We start from the raw sequence: 21,275 nt of genomic DNA, 5'->3' as shown, positions 1-21,275 counted from the left end.
ATCTTAAAAATTCAGGATAATTTTGCTTTTGAAGGCCCCATATCTTAATTTAACCGCAGTTTGTCCAGTTTATCGTCATATTCTTCCAATTTAAGTTTCATTAGGTAACTCTAAACATTTTTTAATAAGCATGCACTTCAAATCAAAAATGGCAAAACTGAAATATCGAAAAATTTCAAAATCGTAGAAAATTAGATAATCGAAAAATTGAAAAATCTCAAACCTGAAACATCAGAAATTGAGGTATCCAAAAATCGACAGTTTAAAAAATCGAATAAATAAAAATTTGAAAACCTCAAAAATCGAAAAATTGAGAAGTCGACAAGTTGAGAAATCGAAAAGTCTTCTGTACTGGGAATGATCTGGAATAGAGATGACACTCTACACCTCTGCCTAGAAAATTTGAAACAAGTTGACATAAGTTGCATAACGAAGAAGCAAATTTTGTCCATCACCAACTTGGATTTGTGTCACTTGTACTTTTGCTGTCGAAAATGTTACTTCAGAGAACTCGGCTGACACACTTGAACTGGACTATACCAGTTCCCGAAGACTTAAAAGAATCCTTTTTAGGGAGTTAAAGTTTGCGTCATTTATGGAGATTTTTTATTGTTGTAGTGTTGTTATTATTTAAGGTGAACATAGACGGCTCGTGAATATATGGGTAGGAAAATCTTAAATTCAACTTGAGTTTTCGAAAAAATCCTATATGAAAAAGTTGTTCCACTTCACGAGTTCTGTTACTGGTTAAAATTAATGTACTTATTTCTGAGACACCTTTGCTTTATTAATAATAATTTGCTTTGATTTCACTACAATTAAATTTTTATTTTTTGTTAATTCTTTGTGTTGTTGTAAACATATTTGAACTAATAAATGAAGGTCAACCGTAGCAGTTCTGTAACACCTAAATTAGAAAAATCGGTGAATAGGAAACAATATGGAAGTAGATGGAACTTGGGGGATGCCGTGGTTAAAATATTTGCATATATTTTGCAGTCACCCTGTATACATGTCATACTAAGCAAGTCAAATAATAATCTTTGGATACAGTGCAAAATAAGTGTTAGTCAATCTCTAACTTTTTAAAATTGCCATGATATCCCAAAAATTCGTCGTTTTCGTCTGCAAGTCTGGCTGGCCTTAAACTCTCATTCACTCTCAATTTATCCAGTAGATCGAAACGGTCTTGGTATTCTTGATACTTAAGGGGGTATAATTCTACAACTTCAAATAAAAAAATATTGCAAACTAAAATGTTGTCACTACCATGCAATTCCTCGATTGACTTTTCGGTACCACCGTAATCCTTAGGTAACATCTCTAAAGGAAAGTGCTCCTTTAAAATATTCGCGTCTTTGCACACATGAATCTGAATTCCTCAAAATAAATTAATTGTTCCTTTTAAAGTACTTCTCTTACCCTTCCGAATAATTTAGGTGTGACGAGAGCCTTGACGATGGTTAGTATCGTTTCCACGTAAGGGACACTATTAATCAAGTACACACCTTTCAGTGGAAGAGAATATACTTTCTGTAAGAAGGAAAATGTTATCACTTTGTTATTTCTTTGTATAGGTACTCACTTTATACAAAGTTATGAATGTCATCAGAAAAGTTGGTGTCAGTTTTGACAAAAAACGTACGGAAGTCCCTTCTAAATCAAAAATGATCACATCTCCGAACATGATATCTTCTTTTAACCTTATTTCTTGCAAGTTAACAGCCATTTTAAGTACGTCATAGACATCAATTTGGTCCAGTTTGTCTTTAGTTCGGCATTTAGCCACAAATACTCTGTACATATCCTTGGTCATTTTTGGTAAGAGTACAATGTATACTAGTGTTGCCACTTCTTTCATGACTGAACAACGAGGATTGATATTTTTGACCAAATCAGGTACCTGACTTCGAAAGGTGTAGTACATGTCAATTTTAGCTTTTGCTTTTTCTATATTATATTTATTTAAGATTAAAAAATTTTGCACACTTTTGTCATCTGTCAATTTATTAATTGTGTTAACGTCGAGTATGAGTTTATTGTTCGCTTACCTAAAATTTCGGGAAGGTGATGCTGACATTTCATCCAGTTTTTTAAGTTTAGGACATCTTCAGCCAACGATTCTTCAGTTTTGTTGAACACTTTCACAATTGTATTCACAGCGTCGCTTTGGACATAAACTAATTCTGTGTCTTTTGGCATCGTTTACCTTATGAAGTTTAGGAGATGGTCGATTACTAATAAAGAACTTTTCAGGGTCGCATTAAATAAATTTTGTGCTGATTGGATAAAACATGTTTTGCATGTTTGATATATTCCGTCATTTAATCACTTCTTCTTTTTTTGTTATAGTTGTGATAAAGGTTTCGATTGACGTTGCACTGTGCAGAATTATAAACAAGGTTAACAACACTGGCATTCTTTTGTCCGAAGTAACTTATTTATCATAAACGAAGCATTTTAGTTATATTAGCGCTGCTTTTTTTATTTTTCATTACATCTTAAAAATTTAGAATGGTTGTACTTTTGAAGGCCCCATATCTTAATTTAACTGCAGGTAACTCTAAACGTTTTTTAATAACCATGCACGTCAAATCGAGAAATGACAAATTTGAAGCTTCGAAATATTGAAACACCATAAAACTAAAATATCAAAAAATTTGAAGATCAAATAGAAAGTAGAGAATCGAAAAATTGAGAAATCCTAAAACTGAAACATCAGTAAATTGAGAAATCGAAACATGAAAACACGAGAAATCGAAAATTTTGAGAATCGAAAAATTGAAAAATTGAAAATCGAGAATTGAAGTCAGAAAATTAGAGAATGAAAGACTGAAAAATCTGAAATATTCAAAACTGGAATTCGAAAAGCTCAAAAAATCGATGATTCGGAAAAAGTCCTTCGTTTATTTCGTCCTTTTCGTCCTTTTCGTCCATTTGGTCTTTTTCATACTTTCCGTCATTTTCGCCCTTTTGATCCTTTACGTCTTTTTCGTCCTTAGTCCTTTGTCCTTTGTCTTTCGTCCTTCGTCCTTAGTCCTTAGTCCCTCGTCCTTAATCCTTCGTCCTTCGTCCTTCGTCGTTTGTCTACGGTTTTCGTCCTCTCCGTCCTTTTCTTCCTTTTCGTCCTTTTTGTAATTTTCGTCCTTTTCGTCCTTCGTCCTTCGTCCTTTTCGGCCTTCGTCCTTCGTCCTTTTCGTTATTCGTCCTTCGTCCTTCGTCCTTTTCATCCTTTTCGTCTTTTTCGTCTTTTTCATCCTTTTCGTCTTTGTCGTTCTTTTCGTCCTTTTCGTCCTTCGTCCTTCGTCCTTAGTCCTTGGTCCTTCGTTTTAAATTTGAGGAATCGAAAAATTCCAAAATTGAAAAATTCGTCCTTGGTCCTTTTCGTCCTTTTCCTCCCACGTCGTTCGTCCTTTTCGTCTTTTTCGTCCTTCTCGTCCTTTTCGTCCATTGTCCTTCGTCCCTTGTCTTTAGTCCTTGGTCCTTCGTTTTAAATTTGAAAAATTGATAAATTCCAAAAGTGAAAAATTCGTCCTCGGTCCTTTTCGTCCTTAGTCCTTGGTCTTCGTCCTTCGTCCTTTGTCTTTCGTCCTTTGTCCTGTTCGTCCTTTACGTACTTTTCGTCCTTTACGTCCTTTTCGTCTTTTGTTCTTCATCCTTAATCCTTAGTTCTTAGTTCTTGGTCTTTCGTTTTAAATTCGAGAAAACAAAAAATTCTAAAACTGAAAAATTCGTCCTTCGTCCTTTTCGTCTTTAGTCCTTCGTCCTTCGTCCTTCGTCTTTCGTCCTTCGTTCTTCGTCCTTACTCCCTCGACCTTAGTTCCTCGTCCTTCGTCCCTCGTCCTTAGTCCCTCGTCTTTCGTCCTTTGTCCTTCGTTTTTCGTCCTTTCGGTCCTTTTCGTAATTTTCGTCCTTTTAGTCCTTCGTCCTTTTCGTCCTTCGTCCTTCGTCCTTTTCGTCGTTCGTCCTTCGTCCTTTTCGTCCATTTCGTCCTTCTCGTTCTTTTCGTCCTTTGTCCTTAGTCCTTAGTCCTTTGTCCTTAGTCCTTGGATCTTCGTATTAAATTTGAGAAATTGAAAAATTCTAAAACTGAAAAATTCGTCCTTCGTCCTTTTCATCCTTGCTCCTTAGTCCTTCATCCTGTGTCCTTCGTCCGTTGTCCTTCATCCTTTGTCTTTCGTCCTTCGTCCTTTTCGTCCCACGTCGTTCGTCCTTTTCTTCCTTTTCGTCCTATTCGTCCTTCGTCCTTAGCCCTTCGTTTTAAGTCCCTTGTCCTTAATCTTCGGTCCTTAGTTCTTAGGCTTTTGTCCTTCGTCCTTTGTCCTTCATCCTTAATCCTTAGCCCTTAGTCATTGGTCTTTCGTTTTAAATTCGAGAAATCAAAAAATTCTAAAACTGAAAACTTCGTCCTTCAACTTTTTTTTCCTTAGTCCTTCGTCCTTCGTCCTTAGTTCCTCGTCCTCAATCTTTGGTTTTTCGTCCTTTCTCCTTCGTTTTTCGTCCTTTCCGTCCTTTTCGTCCTGTTGGTAATTTTCGTCCCTTTCGTCCTTTGTCCTTCGTCCTTTTCGTCCTTCGTTTTAAATTTGAAAAATCGAAAAATTCTAAAACTGAAAAATTTGTCCTTCGTCCTTTGTTCTTTTCGTCCTTTTTGTTCTACGTCCTTCGTCCTTTTTGTAATTTTCGTTATTTTCGTCTTTTCAGTCCCTTTCGTCCTTTAAAATTAAATGGATTAAAATGGATATCCGTAAGACACCATACATCTTTATGCTTTATAGTTATACCTAATTTTCGAATATAATGATTTTTCATTCAACAAAACATTTTTCGTAAATTGTTCTTATTATACAAACATCTGGCGATAAACAATCAATAAAGCAATTTAAATATACATAAATTTGTATGAAGCACAGCATAATATATTCGATTTTTCTAAAAAAAAAACCTGACCTTACCTGACCTTACCTGACCTAACCTAACCTGCACTGAGCAATCCTAACCTAACCTTACATGACCTGATATGACGAGATATGACATAGTACTACTTTTCTTAGTTTGACCTAGCATAACCTGACGAAGACCAACCTGATCTGACCTGACCTGAGTTGTTGTTAGCAACACTGATTATTATTATCCAATTTCATCCAAGGGTTAGGGATTTTATTTATTTTTTCTTCTATTGAATAACTGGTTTCGGTTTCGTTAACTACCCCGAGGTTGAATCTGAATTAAGCAAAATTTGTCAAAATTATTAAAATAAGCAAGCTTTAAACTCTGTTGCTATGTAAAAGCACAAAACGTTTCACTCGATTAAAAAATTCAGGCCGAAAATGGTCACAGCGGTCCTTCAATAAAAGAAAAAATAAAATCCTGATCGAACTATTGGCATTAGGGGGACACTTTGTCTCTGGAATTGTTTATTTACAATTTCGAAAAGGCGATGTTGAGTTTTCATCCAGTTCTTCAAGTTTTGGATTTCTTGAGTTAGAGCTTCTTCAGTTTTGTTGAATGCTTGCACATTATAATTACATCAAGGTTAACTACACTGGGATTCATTGTATACAAAATTCGCAGTATAACTGGAATTATTACATTAAGTTCGAGGTATATTTGAAGTGAAGCTTTCAAGAAAATTCTGTAATAATAATTTACACCGTGGCCAGCTAGATATCAACTTATGGGGGTTCAAAATTGACAAATAGAATTATTGCGAAACTCAAAATTAACTACTAGGGAACTATGTTTGTACATTTCAGAAAAATAAAATATAAAAAGTGTTACATATGAGATACGTATTTTGTGTTGCATTGAAATTTGGTCAGGGTTCCGTTATTATAAATTATAATACTCAACCTGTAGATGTCAGACTAAGAAAGGAAAACAATCTTTCGATGAAGTGCAAAATAAGCGTTAGTCAATGTCTAACTTTCTAAAATTGCCATGATATCCCAAAAATTCGTCATTTTCATTTTCAAGTTTGGTTGGCCTTAAACTCTCATTCACTCTCAATTTATCCAGGAGATCGAAACGGTCTTGATATTCTTGAAGCTTAAGGTGGTACAATTCTACAAATTCAAATAAAAAAATTTCCAAACTAAAGTGTTTTCATTACCATGCAATTCTTCGACCGACTTTTCGGTACCACCGTAATCCCTTGGTAACATTTCTAAAGGAAAGTGCTCCTTTAAAATATTCGCGTCTTTACTCACATGAATCTAAACCCCTCAAAATAAATTAATTGTTTTTTTTCAAGTACGTCTCTTACCCTTTCGAATATTTTAGGTTTGACGAGAGCCTTAACGATAGCTAGTATTGTGCTGATATAAGGAACAGTATTAATTATGTACACACCCTTCACTGGCAGAGAATATATTTTCTGTAAAAAAGCAAATGTTATCGTTTTGTTATTAATTTGTTTTTGTACTCACCTTATACAAAGTTATGAATGAGAAAAAAAAAGCTGGTGTTAGTTTTGACAAGAAACGTACGGACATCCCTTCTAAGTCATAAATGAACACATCTCCAAACATTATATCTTCTTTCAATCTAATTTCATACAAGTTGAGACCCACTTTAAGCATGTCATAGGGATCAATTTGCTCCAGTTTGTCTTTAAATGCGTATTTTTCCACGAATACTCTGTACATCTCCTTGGTCATTTTTGGTAAGGGTACATGGTACTTTACTTTTCCCACTTCTTTCATGTTTGAACAACGAGGATTCATATTTCTGGCAATATCAGGTCGTTGACTTCGAAAAGTGTAGTACATGTCTATTTTTTCTTTTGCTTTTTCGACATTACATTTATTTAGAATTAGAAAATTTTGCACACTTTTGTCATCTATAAATTTATTAGATAGTTGTATTAATTACGAGTTTTTATTATTTGCTTACCTAAAATTTCGGGAAGGTGATGCTGATCTTTCATCCAGTTTTTTAAGCTTAGGACATCTTCGGCCAATGACTCCTCAGTTTTGTTGAAAACTTTGACAATTGAACTCAGAGCGTTGCTTTGGACATAAAATAGTTCTTTGTTTTTTGGCATCTTTTACCTTATGAAGTGAGCGTTTCGGAGTTGATCGACTACTAGTAAAGAACTTTTAAGAGTCGCATCAAATAAATTTCTTATCGTCTAGATAAAACAGGTTTCTCATGTCTGACTTACAAGACGTGGAATAAAATCTCACGCTCTTGACCCAGTGCCGCCGCAATTATAACTGCATTCGGCTTTTGAACTATATCAACTTAATATAACATATCAGGGCAACCAATCTGTGGTCGTGTGGTTGAAAAATCATCGAATATTATTATTTGAAATATTTTTCATTTCTTTGATTAAGAAATCGTCATATTCTTCGAAAATTTAAAAAATCGAAAAAAATGAAAATTGGAAAAACTGAAAAATACAAAAATTGAGAGGTCTGGAAGTCTAAAAACCAGAAAACGATTAATCGAAATATTGAGAAATCGAAAAATCCAAAATTTAGCAACGTCAAAATTGAAAAATCAAAAAATCCTCATTGAAATGGGGAAATTGAATTTGAAAATCGAGAATTGAAAAGTCAGAAAATTAGAGAATGAAAGACTGAAAAATCTCGAATCTGAAATATTCAAAAATGGAATTCGAAAAGCTCAAAACATCGATAATTTGGAAAAAGTACTTTTCGTCATACGTCCTTCGTCCTTTTCGTATTTTTCGTCCCTTTCGTCCATTTGGCCCTTTTCCTCCTTTTCGTCCTTTTAGTTCTTTACGTCCCTTTCGTCCTTTGTCCTTCGTCCGTAGCCCTTCGCTCTAAGTCCTTCGTCCTGTTCGTCCTTTTCGTCCTCATCATCCCTGTCGTCTTTTTTGTCCTTTTCGTCCTTTGTCCTTCATCCTTAATCCTCAGTCCTTAATCCGTGGTCCTTCCTTTTAAATTTGAGAAATTGAAAAATTTTAAAACTGAAAAATTCGTCCTTCGTCCTTCGTCTTTTGTACTTCGTCCTTCGTCTTTTGTCCTTCGTCCTTCGTCTTTTGTCCTTCGTCCTTCGTCTTTTGTCCTTCGTCCTTCGTCTTTTGTCCTTCGTCCTTTGTCTATTGTCCTTCGTCCTTCGTCCTTTCCGTCCCTCGTCGTTTGTCCTTTCGTCCTTTCCGTCCTTCGTCCTTTTCGTCCTTTTCGTCTTTTTCGTCCTTTTCGTCCTCTTCGTCCTTTTCGTCCTTTGTCCTCCGTCCTTAGTCCTTGACCTTTCGTTTTAAATTTGAGAAATCGAAAAATTCTAAAACTGAAAAATTCGTCCTTTATCCTCCGTCCTTCGTCCTCCGTCCTTCGTCCTTCGTCCTTTTCGTCCTTTTCGTACTTTTCGTCATTTTCGTCCTTTTGGTTCTTTACGTCCTTTTCGGCCTTTGTCCTTCGTCCTTAGCCCTTGGTTCTAAGTCCCTCATCCTTAGTCCTTGGTCCTTAGTCCTTAGTCTTTCGTCCTTCGTTCTTTGTCCTTAGTATTTCGTCCTTTTCGTCCTACATCTTTCATCCTGTTCGTCCTTTTTGTCCTTCGTCCTTTTCGTCTTTTTCGTTCTTTGTTCTTCATCCTTAATCCTTAGTCCTTAGTCCGTGGTCCTTCATTTTAAGTTTGAGAAATTGAAAAATTTCAAAACTGAAAAATTCGGCCTTCGCCGTTCGTCCTTTTCGTCCTTAGTTCTTCGTCCTTCGTCTTGTGTTATTCGTCTTTCGTCCTTTCCGTCTCACATCGTTTGTCCTTTTCATCCTTTCCGTCCTTCGTCCTTTTCGTCCTTTTGGCCTTTTTCGTCCTTTTCGTCCTCTTCGTCCTTTTCGTCCTTTGTCCTTCATCCTTAGTCCTTCGTCCTTAGTCCTTGGTCCTTCGTTTTAAATTTGAGAAATCGAAAGCTTCTAAAACTGAAAAATTCGTCCTTCGTCCTCCATCCTTTTCGTTCTTTTCGTAATTGTCGTCCTTTTCGTCCTTTTGGTTCTTTACGTCCTGTTCGTCCTTTTTGTCCTTCGTCCTTTTCGTCCTTATTCTCCCTGTCGTCTTTTTTGTGACATCGAAAATTTGAATAAGCGAAACATTGAAATGGGGAAACTGAATTTGAAAACCGAGAAATTGAAAAGTCGGAAAATTCGAAGACTCGAAAAATCAAAGATCGGAAAATTGGGAAATCGAATTTTGCGTCTTGTTGCATTGTTGTACTTTATATGTGTAGAGAGACCTTGGGGAGTTTGAACACTTGATTGAATACTAGCAAAATATTTTTTAGAATAGTTTTTATATACCTAAGTTCTAATAAATTATTATTCAAGAAAAACTGGTTTTAAACATTTTTTTATACATAGGTGACTCCTGCTTCATTAACACTTTTTTATCCACATATTGTAATTAAATGTTTAATGTTGTTGTAAACAATTTATTTATGTAGTAAATCAAAAGCAATTGTTTTTGCAACCCGTAGATTAGATATGTAAATTCCTCGTTAGCATCAGTTCGTTTGTAGTACAGCAGTAAAATTACAATTTTAAATGTTAAAGATTAGAGATACTTTAGGCGCGAGGAAAGTTCTGTCGAAACAATTTTCGACCAATGATTTCCTTCGTCCTTCGAAGTGACAATAAATGAAAAATTCATCACAATTGAGACAGGGGCGGGTGGGCGGGGCTTAATTTTGCCTTCTTTTTCTTAATGTATAGAGTCTATAGAGTTTACTTTCAACAACATAACACTTAAAACTATTTACTATTGAGATGGATAGGCCCCACCCATCCGCCCCATCTCAATTGTGATGATTTTTTTATTCGTCGTGAGACCGAGGGGTGGAGCTTAACCGCAAAGTCCATATTTCTGTACAAGAAATTAAGGAGTGAAATATGTTTGGAGAAAAAATGGGCAACGAAGAAGAGAAAAAACTTTACAAAATTTTGCTAACATAGCAGTGCTAATAAACAGATTAAGCAAGAAAAATGTGTAAGACCTGAATGTGCTCACTGCGCTCGTATTCTAACGGTGAGTTTCCGAAATTCTACAAAATTATTATTATAAATTTCGCTAAAACTGTTTCTTGAACATTCTTAAACTTTAAAGAAAGAGCCTTTAGAAAACGAGCACAGCGAGCACATTCAGGTTTTACTAAAAAATTTGGTCCTAATTGTCATACATTTTTGAATTTTTTTTTCAAAAATCTGGATGTTTCGGGGAAAAAATCAACACATTGGTAGTAGGATGATTAGATAGGCATAGACGGCGAACAGGCCGACAGACAGTCAGATAGACGGAAACGGGAGACCTATTTTTCGTACTCGAGGGTCCGATGGAATTTCACTGAACAACAGAAAAAATCATCCTAATCTGTTAACACTTTGAGAGAACTTTTGCAAATTTTACGTGACTATACTGAGGGCTACAAAATTATGTAAAGAAAAAACTCATCTCGAAAATGCTGGATTTTTTTCATTGTACTTCAGGAGCGAGGGAAGTTCTATCGAAACAACTTTCGACCAATATAATGATTATTCATTCAGTAATATATATTTCGTAAATTGTTCTTTTTATACAATCTGGCGATAAATAAGCAACAAAAATTTTTAATTTACATAAATTTGCATTAAGTACTTACATAACAATATCCTGGATTTTTCTCAAAAAAAAACCTGATCTGACCTGAGCTCACCTGCATTGTGCAATCCTGTTCTAACCTTACATGACCTGACATGACTTGACATGACCTGACCTGACCTGACGAAGGCCAGCCTGATCTGAACAGACATCACTTGCTATTAACCACTCTATTTATTTTTTCGTGTATTGAAAAACTTAACTATCCCGAAACTGAATTAACAATAATTTGTCAATGCAAAGTTTCACTCGAAAATAAACTTTAGACCGTTATCATTAAATAAATTTTGTAGTTTGTTATGCAAAACAGGTTTTACAATAGTTACTTTTTGTATATTTTTTTCCTCATTATAATTAATTATTTGTTGCAGGATTATATTTATAACAAGGTTAACTACACTAGAATACTTTGCACTTAAAATAATCTCACCGTCAGTAATTTAAATTAATTCTTGCAGCAGTCGCAGTATAATTAGAATTATATTAAATTAGAGGTATATTTGAAGTGAATCTTCCTAGAAAACTATCTAATAATCTACAGCGTGGCCATCTAGACATCGAGATGCAATAAAATGCCACAGTACTTCATAAAAGAATAATAACACAGGCCTGCGAAATATAACTTTTAAATTCCCTTTTAAGTAATATTGTTTTTTTTTAGGTATTTATGTATGCCGAATTAAAATATAACTCTAGTTTTTTTGTAGCACATCGAGATTTATTTTTATGTAGGCCTAAATATTCATAGGTTTTCAAACAATTTTTATGAAAAAATAAAATATAAAGAATATAAAATTGAATGTTTATTTATTAAATGAACTAAATAAGTTATAAACAAGACTTAAAAAAACAAATAAATCAAGAAGCTTCTTTTTTTCTTTCTTCAAAGCTCTGATTTAAGCGTTTTCTCTTGTATTCACGATAGGATATGTTATTGCTGTTACATTTTTCGCATTATATCATTTTATATTTGAACAGCAAAAGTAACAATCCTCTGTATGATTTTGTGGCTCCATCCAAATCATTGGTGTCAGCAAACTTATCTGAAGAATTAACCCATTTCCGAGAAGACATTAGTAATTTTTGTTTAAATTCGGGGTAATAAGCGCATAGTCGACACAAATAACTCTTACTAAGCTGAACACGAAATGAAATATCAACACCATTATCAATACATATTATTACCACAAAATCTAGAAGTTAATTTTTATAGTACTAAGAACAAAACTGAAAAAAATATTTTTTGCAGAAACTGTACGTGATAGAAATTTTTGCAATTTTTTTTTATACATGAGTGTCTAAGACCTACCAAAATTACTACTTGATTTTGTTGGGGGAAAACCATCGCAGGCCTGTGTAATAGTTAAATCGACGCAGCTTTTTTCCCCTTTCATTACATCTTAAAAATTCAGTATAATTTTGCTTTTGAAGCCCCCATATCTTAATTTAACCGCAGTTTGTCCAGTTTATCGTCATATTCTTCCAATTTAAGTTTCATTAGGAAACTGTAAACGTTTTTTAATAAGCATGCACTTCAAATCAAAAATGGCAAAACTGAAATATCGAAAAATTTAAAAATCGTAGAAAATTGGATAATCGAAAAATTGAAAAATCTCAAACCTGAAACATTTGAAATTGAGGTATCCAAAAATCGACAATTTAAAAAATCGAATAAATGAAAATTTGAAAACCTCAAAAATCGAAAAATTGACAAGTCGACAAGTTGAGAAATCGAAAAGTCTTTTGTACTGGGAATGATCTGGAATAGAGATGACACTCTACACCTCTGTCTAGAAAATTTGAAACAAGTTGACACAAGTTGCATAACGAAGAAGCTAATTTTGTCCATCACCAACTTGGATTTGTGTCATTTGTACTTTTACTGCCGAAAATGTCACTTCAGAGAACTCGGATGACACACTTGAACTGGACTATACCAGTTCCCGAAGACTTAAAATAATCCTTTTTAGGGAGTTAAAGTTTGTGTCATTTATCGAGCTTCTTTATTGTTGTAGTGTTGTTATTATTTAAGCTATTATTTAAGGTGAACATAGACGGCTCGTGAATATATGGGTAGGATAATTTTAAATTCAACTTGAGTTTTAGAAAAAATCCTATATAAAAAAGTTGTTCCGCTTCACGAGTTCTGTTACTGGGTAAAATTAATGTACTTATTTCTGAGACACCTTTGTTTTATTAATAATTTGCTCTGATTTAATTACAATTAAATGTTTATTTTTTGGTTAATTCTTTGTTAAAACTTTGTGTTGTTGTAAACATGTTGGAACTAATAAATCAAGGTCAACCGTAGCAGTAGAAAAATCGGTGAATAGAAAACAATATGAATGTAGATGGAATTTTGTTTTTCGCTCCAAGGTGTATGTTATCTGTTTTGCAAAATTACAAAAAATTCTATTGTTTTTTAAATTTAAGAATAGCAAAGCATTTAAAATGGATCTCTGTTAGACACCACACAGATATACTTTTTAATCCGTTTAATTTCTAAAATATAAATTTCCATACATATAATTACACTTCTAGTTATCCAACAATACATTTCGCTTAAGTTGTTTTTATCATACAAATATCTGGGTATCAAAAAGCAATACAAATTTTAAATTTACATAAATCTGTATAAAATTAATATATATTATATTATCGGTATCCTGTAATCGACTACTAATTTTTTAAGAACAGATTAATTTTCTCGATATTTTTATGTAAACAATTACAACATTTTAACTACATTTAAATAAACTTTGTTATATATATTTGTATCTGAAAACAAATTGTAAATTTATATAATTTTAATTTAAAGCTGTCTCATATTCATTTTCTTTATTTTTCATTTAAAGTACGTATTTATTAAATTAATTTTATTTGCGTGGAGATCTAATTTACGATAAAAAATGATAAAGAATTCAAGGAAAAATTGAGATTTCAAAATAAAAAAAAACAATCATACTATTATTTTAATTTGCTAAATATTATTATATATAGGTACTTAATACTAAGCTTGGAAAACAATATTTCGATAAAGAGCAAAGTAAGTGTTAGTCAACGTTTAACTTTCTAAAATTACCATGATATCCCAAAAGTTCGTCGTTTTCATTTGCAAGTCTGGCAGACCTTAAACTCTCATCCACTCTCAATTTATCCAGCAGATCGAAGCGGTCTTGATATTCTTGATACTTAAGGTGGCACAATTCTAGAAATTCAAATCAAACATATTGCAAACTAAAATGTTGTTAGTACCATGCAATTCCTCGATTGATTTTTCGGTACCACCGTAATCCTTAGGTAACATCTCTAAAGGAAAGTGCTCCTTTAAAATACTTGTGTCTTTACACACATGAATCTAAATCCCAAAAAATAAATTGAATGTTTTTTTGAAGTAAGTCTCTTTACCCTTTCGAATAATTTAGGTTTGACGAGAGTCTTAACGATAGCTAGTAATGTGCTGACGTAAGGGACAGTATTAATTATGTACAAACCCTTCACTGGAAGAGAATATATTTTCTGTAAGAAAGAAAATGTCATCGTTTTGTAATTTCTTTGTCTATGTACTCACTTTATATAAAGTTACGACAGTCAGAAGCAAAACTGGTGTCAATTTTGACAAGAAACGTACTGATGTTCCTTCTAAGTCGAAAATGAGCACATCCCCGTACATGATATCTTCTTTCAATCTAATTTCATGCAAGTTAAACGCCATTTTAAGTACATCGTAGGGATTAATTTGCTCTACTTTGTCTTTAGTTCGGTATTTCTCCAGGACTACTCTGTACATATCCTTGGTCATTTTTGGGAGGGCTACATGGTACATTAGCTTTTCCACTTCTTTCATGTTTGAACAACGAGGATTCGCGTTTGTGGAGAAGTCAAGTACCTCACTTCTTAAAGTGTAGTACATGTCTATATTCTCTTTTGTTTTTTCTACATTACATTTATTTAAGATTAGAAAATTTTGCACACTTTTATCATCTACAAATTTATTACGTAATTGTGTTAACAGACAAGTACGAGTTTATCGTTTACTTACCTAAAATTTCGGGAAGGTGATGCTGATCTTTCATCCAGTTTTTTAAGGTCAGAACATCTTCGGCCAACGATTCTTCAGTTTTGTTGAACACTTTCACAATTGTATTCAGAGCGTCGCTTTGGACATAAAATAATTCTGTGTCTTTTGGCATAGTTTACCTTATGAAGTTTTAGAGACGGTCGATTACTAATAAAGAACTTTTCAGAGTCGCATTCTATAAATTTTGTACTGATTGGATAAAACATGTTTTGCATGTTTGATATTACGTCATTTAATCACTTCTTTTTTTATTATAGTTGTGATAAAGGTTTCGATTGACGTTACACTGTGCATAATTATAAACAAGGTTAACAACACTGGCATTCTTTTGTCCGAAGTAACTTATTTATCATAAACGAAGCATATTAGTTAAATTACCGCTGCTTTTTTTACTTTCCATTACATCTTAAAAATTTAGAATGGTTGTACTTTTGAAGTCCCCATATTTTAATTTAACCGCAGTTTGTCCAGTTTACCGTCACATTCTTCGAATTTAAGTTTCATTTGGTAACTGTAAACATTTTTTTAATAACCATGCACGTCAAATCAAAAAATGACAAAATTGAAGATTTGAAATATTGAAAAATTGAGAATTCTCAAAACTGAAACATCAGAAAATTGAGAAATCGAAACATGAAAAAACGAGAAATCGAAAAATTGAAGAATGGAAAAATTGAAAAATACCAAGTCTGAAATATTGAAAAATTAAGTAATCGAAAAATTGAAAGGGGGAAATTGAAATTGAAAATCGAGATATTGAAAATTGAAAATCGAGTCAGAATAAAGTCAGAAAATTAGAAAATGAAAGACTGAAAAATGTCGAATCTGATATATTCAAAAATGGGATGCGAAAAGCTCGAAAAATCAATAATTCGGAGTCCTTTTCGTGATAAGTCCTTCATTCTTTTCGTCCTTTTCGTCCTTTTCGTACTTTGTCCTTCGTCCTTAGTCCTTGGTCCTTCGTTTTAAATTTGAGAAATCGAAACATTCCAAAACTGAAAAGTTCGTCCTTCGTCCTTAGTCCTTCGTTCTAAATCCCTCGTCCTTAGTCCTTCGTTCTTAGTCCTTGATCTTTCGTCCTTCGTCCTTTGTCTTTCGTTTTTCGTCCTTTCCGTCCTTTCCGTCCTTTTCGTCCTTTTCGTCCTTATTCCTTCATCCTTTTTGGGCCTTCGTCCTTTTCGTTTTTCGTCCTTCGTTTTTCGTCCTTTTCGTCTTTTTGGTCCTTTTCGTCCTTTGTCCTTCGTCCTTAGTCTTTGGTCCTTCGTTTTAAATTTGAGGAATCGAAAAATTCCAAAACTGAAAAATTCGTCCTTCGTCCTTTGTCTTTCGTCCTTCGTCCTTTTCGTCCCACGTCGTTCGCCCTTTGTCCTTCGTCCTTTTCGTCCTTAGTCCTTCGTCTTTCGTCCTTAGTCCCTAGTCCTTCGTCCTTCGTCCTTTGTCCTTCGTTTTTCGTCCGTTCCGTCCTTTTCATTCTTTTCGTCCTTAATTTTCGTCCTTTTCGTTATTCGTCCTTTTCGCCCTTTGTCCTTCGTCCTTCGTCCTTTGTCCTTAGTTTTTGGTCCTTCGTTTTAAATTTGAGAAATTGAAAAATTCTAAAAGTGAAAAACTCGTCCTTGGTTCTTTAGTCCTTCGTCCTTCGTCCTTTGACTTTCGTCCTTTGTCCTGTTCGTCCTTTACGTACTTTTCGTCCTTTACGTCCTTTTCGTCCTTTGTTCTTCATCCTTAATCCGTAGCCCTTAGTTCTTGGCCCTTCGTTTTAAATTCGAGAAAACAAAAAATTCTAGAACTGAAAAATTCGTCCTTTGTCCTTCGTCCTTTTCGTCCTTAGTCCTTCGTCCTTCGTCTTTCGTCTTTAGTCCCTCGTTCTTAGTCCCTAGTCCTTAGTCCTTCGTCCTTCGTCCTTTGTCCTTCGTTTTTCGTCCGTTCCGTCCTTTTCATTCTTTACGTCCTTAATTTTCGTCCTTTTCGTTCTTCGTCCTTTTCGTCCTTCGTCTTGTGTTATTTGTCCTTCGTATTTTCCGTCCCACGTCGTTTGTCCTTTTCATCCTTTCCGTCCTTCGTCCTTTCCGTCCTTTTGGTCTTTTTCGTCCTTTTCGTCCTCTTCGTCCTTTTCGTCCTTTGTCTTTCGTCCTTAGTCCTTGGTCCTTCGTTTTAAATTTGAGAAATCGAAAAATTCTAAAACTGAAAAATTCGTCCTTCGTCCTCCATCCTTTTGGTTCTTTACGTCCTGTTCGTCCTTTTCGTCCTTATTCTCCCTGTCGTCTTTTTTGTGACATCGAAAATTTGAATAAGCGAAACATTGAAATGGGGAAATTGAATTTGAAAACCGAGAAGTTGAAAAGTCGGAAAATTCGAAGAGTCAAAAATCGAAGATCGGAAAATTGGGAAATCGAATTTTGCGTCTTGTTGCATTGTTGTACTTTATATGTGTAGAGAGACCTTGGGGAGTTTGAACACTTGATTGCATACTAGCAAAATATTTTTTAGAATAGTTGTTATATACCTAAGTTCTAATCAATTATTCAAGAAAAACTGGTTTTAAACATTTTTTATACATAGGTGACTCCTGCTTAATTAACACTTTTTTATCCACATATCGTAATTAAATGTTTAATGTTGTTGTAAACAATTTATTTATGTAGTAAATCAAAAGCGACCGTAGTAGCAATTGTTTTTGCAACCCGTAGATTAGATATGTAAACTCCTCGTTAGCATCAGTTCTTTTGTAGTACATCAGTAAAATTACAATTTTAAATGTTAAAGATTAGAGATACTTTAGGCGCGAGGAAAGTTATGTCGAAACAATTTCGACCAATGATTTCCTTCGTCCTTCGAAGTGACAATAAATGAAAAATTCATCACAATTGAGGCAGACATTAATTTTTGCCTTCTTTTTCTTAATGTATAGAGTTTACTTTCAACAACATAACACTTAAAACATAATTCTAACCTCGAATTCAGCATTTGATATTTTAAGTATTTTACTATTGAGATGGATAGGCCCCACCCACCCGCCCCATCTCAATTGTGATGATTTTTTTATTCGTCGTGAGACCGAGGGGTGGAGCTTAACCGCAAAGTCCATATTTCTGTACAAGAAATTAAGGAGTGAAATATGTTTGGAGAAAAAATAGGCAACGAAGAAGAGAAAAACTTTGCTAACATAGCAGTGCTAATAAACAGATTAAGCAAGAAAAAAGTGTAAGACCTGAATGTGCTCACTGCGCTCGTATTCTAACGGTGAATTTCCGAAAATCTACAAAATTATTATAAATTTCGCTAAAACTGTTTCTTGAACATTGTTAAACTTTAAAGAAAGAGCCTTTAGAAAACGAGCACAGCGAACACATTCAGGTTTTATTAAAAAAGTTGGTCCAAACTGGCATACATTTTTGATTTTTTTTCAAAAATCTGGATGTTTCGGGGAAAAAATCAACTCATTGGTAGTAAGATGATTAGATAGGCATAGACGGCGAACAGGCCGACAGACAGTCAGATAGACGGAAACGGGAGACCTATTTTTCGTACTCGAGGGTCCGATGGAATTTCACTGAACACCAGAAAAAATCGTCCGAATCTATTAACACGTTGAGAGAACTTTTGCAAATTTGACGTTACTATACTGAGGGCTACAAAATTATGTAAAGAAAAAACTCATCCCGAAAATGAATATTTTTCATTGTACTTCAGGAGCGAGGGAAGTTCTGTCGAAACAACTTTCGACTAATATAATGATTATTCATTCAGCAATATATTTTTCCTAAATTGTTCTTTTACATAAATATCTGGCGATAAATAAGCAACAAAAAATTTTAATTTGCTTAAATTTGCGTTGAGTACTTACATAACAATATTCTGGATTCTTCTCAAAAAAAAACCTGATGTGCCCTGAGCTTACCTGCATTGTGTAATCCTGTTCTAACCTTACATGACCTGACATGACTTGACATGACCTGACCTGACCTGATGGAACCTGACGAAGGCCAGCCGGATCAGAACCAACATCACTTGCTACTAACCACTCTATTTATTTTTTCTTCTATTGAAAAACTTAACTATCCCGAACCTGAATTAACAACAATTTGTCAACGCAAAGTTTCACTCGAAAATAAACTTCAGACCGTTATCATTAAATAAATTTTTTAGTTTGTTATGCAAAACAAGTTTTACAATAATTACTTTTTGTATATTTTTTTCCTCATTATAATTAATTATTTTTTGCAGGATCATATTTATAACAAGGTTAACTACACTAGAATTGATTGCACTCAAAATAATCTCACCGTCAGTAATTTAAATTAATTCTTGCAGCAATCGCAGTATAAATACAATTATATTAAATTAGAGGTATATTTGAAGTGAATCTTCCTAGAAAACTATCTAATAATCTACAGCGTGGCCATCTAGATATCAGCATGCAATAAAATGATCTTTTTTTTTTTTAAATTATAAATTTTATTGACTAACAGAACATAGTTCCAAAATAGACACTAGTTTTAAACAACATAATATGAAATAAGATGTCCTTATAACTACAAACGTCTTAAATAATTGTTAAACATATGTTGCGAGCAACTGAAGATATCTATATCTACAAAGTTATTAACCGCCAATCCTATTCTATTTACTACAGAAGTGTTGTAACCGAGATTTGTTCTTTTAATCGAACATAAGATTGTGTCCTGGTTCCTAGTATATACCAAAGGTACTCTAAAATTAAATAAGGATAAGAATTCGGCACTATCAATTTGATTATTGAACAGTTTATATGCAAACTTAAGCTCAAATTTTAACTTACGTTGTGTAAGAATCTCTAGTTCTGTTATAGCAAGTCTTTGATTATAATTATAATTTGATTCATTGAGACCCATTTTAAACATTAAATAATTACAGAACTTTCTTTGTACCCTTTCGAGGCGAGTTTCGTGAATTGCATATGAAGGAAACCATATAAGAATGCCATATTCTAAAATTGGTCTAACCATGGTAATATAGAGCTTACGAATTGCTATGATGCTATGGAAATCTGCAGTCATTCTTCTTATGAAACCACTAACTCGAAAAGACTTATCGATTACATAATCTATATGCTTAACAAAACTTAAAGTCGAATTAAAAATGATCCCTAAGTCCCTAATTTCACTAACAGCCTCCAGGATTTGGTTGTCAATGCTATATGAAAATTTTATAGTGGATTTTTTCCTGGAGAATGTTATTTGTTTACACTTTTTGTTATTTAATTGCATGCTATTTTCACTACACCAGTTGGTTATTTTTATAAGAGTATATTGCATAGCTTGACAATCTGCAAGGTCGTTAACTTTAATCAATATTTTAAGATCGTCCGCAAAGAATAAAAATCTAACAAAATTAAGTGATAGTGCAAGATCATTTATGAATATTAAAAATAAAATAGGACCGATGTGACTGCCTTGTGGGACTCCCGAGGGAATAGAAATAGCATCTGATAAAAAGCCTTTAACTGAGATTTTTTGGGTACGATTTAATAGGTAAGACGTTAACCAGCGGTGAAGAGAACCTCGTATGCCATAAATCTTTAATTTCTTTAAAAGAAGGGCATGGTTGACTCTGTCGAAAGCTTTACAGAAATCTAGATATACAGCGTCGACTTGAGCTGCCTCCTCTAAAGCATCAATGATATATTCATTGTAGATGGCGAGATTTGTTACTGTGCTTTTTCCTGGCAGAAATCCATGCTGATGAGGTGTCAAAACCTTTGCATAAGATCTAGTTAATGTATCACTGATGATTGCTTCGAGTCCCTTGCATAAAGCTGCTATAATCGAAATAGGACGATAGTTTGTAACATCTTTTTTGTCACCTGATTTGTACAAAGGTATGACATAAGATTGTTTCCAGATGTCTGGGCATGTACCAGATGTCAAAGACTTACTATATAAAATCCAGATTGGCCAGGCAAGACTGGAAGCACACTGCGTTAAGAAGAATGAAGGAATACCATCTGGTCCAGGATTAAAACTAGATTTAAGGGACAGTAATTTATTTTTTACTTCATCGATGCTGATATCTATGTCGTGTAAATCGATATTGTTGTTGACGCTTGAAAGGCCTAGTGTCATATTAGGGTCGATAACATCCTGATTATAAACAGACTTGAAAAAATTGGCAAACATATTGGCAATGTCTTTAGGTTTTGAAGAGCAGGTGTCACCAAAATTCATACATTTGGGAAAATAAGATTTGGAGTTATGACTTTTGGAGTTGATAAAACTGTAGAAGATCTTCGTATTATGATTTAAATTGGTTTGTATATACGTTAAGTATTTTTTGTAATCTTTTTTGATAGCCGTTTTAGAAAGGCTACGAAGATGTCTATAAGAATTGTAATGACTTTCATTTGAAGTTTTTCTATAGAGGGCTAAAGTTTTACGTTTTTTATTAATAAGTTGGATAGTGTCAGGCTTGTACCATGCTGGAAAATGACAATTATGTAGTCTAGATTTAGGAATACATATATCGATAGCAGAAAATATAATAGAATAAAAAGAGTCAGTTGCTGAGTTTATATCGTTATAATCTAGTAGAGAATTCCAATTAAGTGAAGAAAAGTAGTCGTTTA

The 21,275-nt window shown here is 33.8% G+C and overlaps 3 protein-coding genes across 4 annotated transcripts; all 3 read right to left on the bottom strand.

Annotated features, from left to right (window-relative positions):
* Positions 1–972: 972 nt before the first annotated feature.
* LOC135133461 (alpha-tocopherol transfer protein-like) lies at positions 973–2,307 on the bottom strand. 2 transcript variants are annotated; one of them, XM_064061865.1, is made up of 5 exons: positions 2,052–2,307; positions 1,586–1,998; positions 1,423–1,533; positions 1,270–1,372; positions 973–1,227 (listed from the first exon to the last, which is right to left on the bottom strand). In XM_064061865.1, the coding sequence occupies exons 1-5, from the start codon at positions 2,200–2,202 to the stop codon at positions 1,067–1,069; spliced, it is 939 nt and encodes a 312-aa protein (XP_063917935.1). In that variant the 5' UTR covers positions 2,203–2,307; the 3' UTR covers positions 973–1,066. The 2 variants fall into 2 exon arrangements, with proteins under 2 accessions (XP_063917935.1, XP_063917936.1); XM_064061866.1 differs by having other exon boundaries at positions 973–1,221.
* Positions 2,308–2,538: 231 nt separating this feature from the next.
* LOC135133465 (alpha-tocopherol transfer protein-like) lies at positions 2,539–7,379 on the bottom strand. The gene is made up of 5 exons (XM_064061877.1): positions 6,892–7,379; positions 6,426–6,838; positions 6,263–6,373; positions 6,110–6,212; positions 2,539–6,062 (listed from the first exon to the last, which is right to left on the bottom strand). Exons 1-5 carry the CDS (start codon positions 7,040–7,042, stop codon positions 5,908–5,910), a joined length of 933 nt encoding a protein of 310 aa, XP_063917947.1. The 5' UTR covers positions 7,043–7,379; the 3' UTR covers positions 2,539–5,907.
* Positions 7,380–13,576: 6,197 nt separating this feature from the next.
* On the bottom strand, positions 13,577–15,196 carry LOC135133633 (uncharacterized). Its single transcript, XM_064062088.1, has 5 exons — positions 14,636–15,196; positions 14,165–14,577; positions 14,002–14,112; positions 13,849–13,951; positions 13,577–13,801 (listed from the first exon to the last, which is right to left on the bottom strand). The coding sequence occupies exons 1-5, from the start codon at positions 14,784–14,786 to the stop codon at positions 13,647–13,649; spliced, it is 933 nt and encodes a 310-aa protein (XP_063918158.1). The 5' UTR covers positions 14,787–15,196; the 3' UTR covers positions 13,577–13,646.
* Between the last annotated feature and the right edge of the window lie 6,079 nt (positions 15,197–21,275).

The sequence above is a fragment of the Zophobas morio genome, unplaced genomic scaffold, assembly GCF_036711695.1.
Source record: "Zophobas morio isolate AGI-343-1 ecotype UQ-CSIRO unplaced genomic scaffold, CSIRO_AGI_Zmor_V1 ptg000022l, whole genome shotgun sequence".
NCBI classification, from domain to species: Eukaryota; Metazoa; Arthropoda; class Insecta; order Coleoptera; family Tenebrionidae; genus Zophobas; species Zophobas morio.
This window is presented reverse-complemented; position numbering and strand designations above follow the sequence as displayed.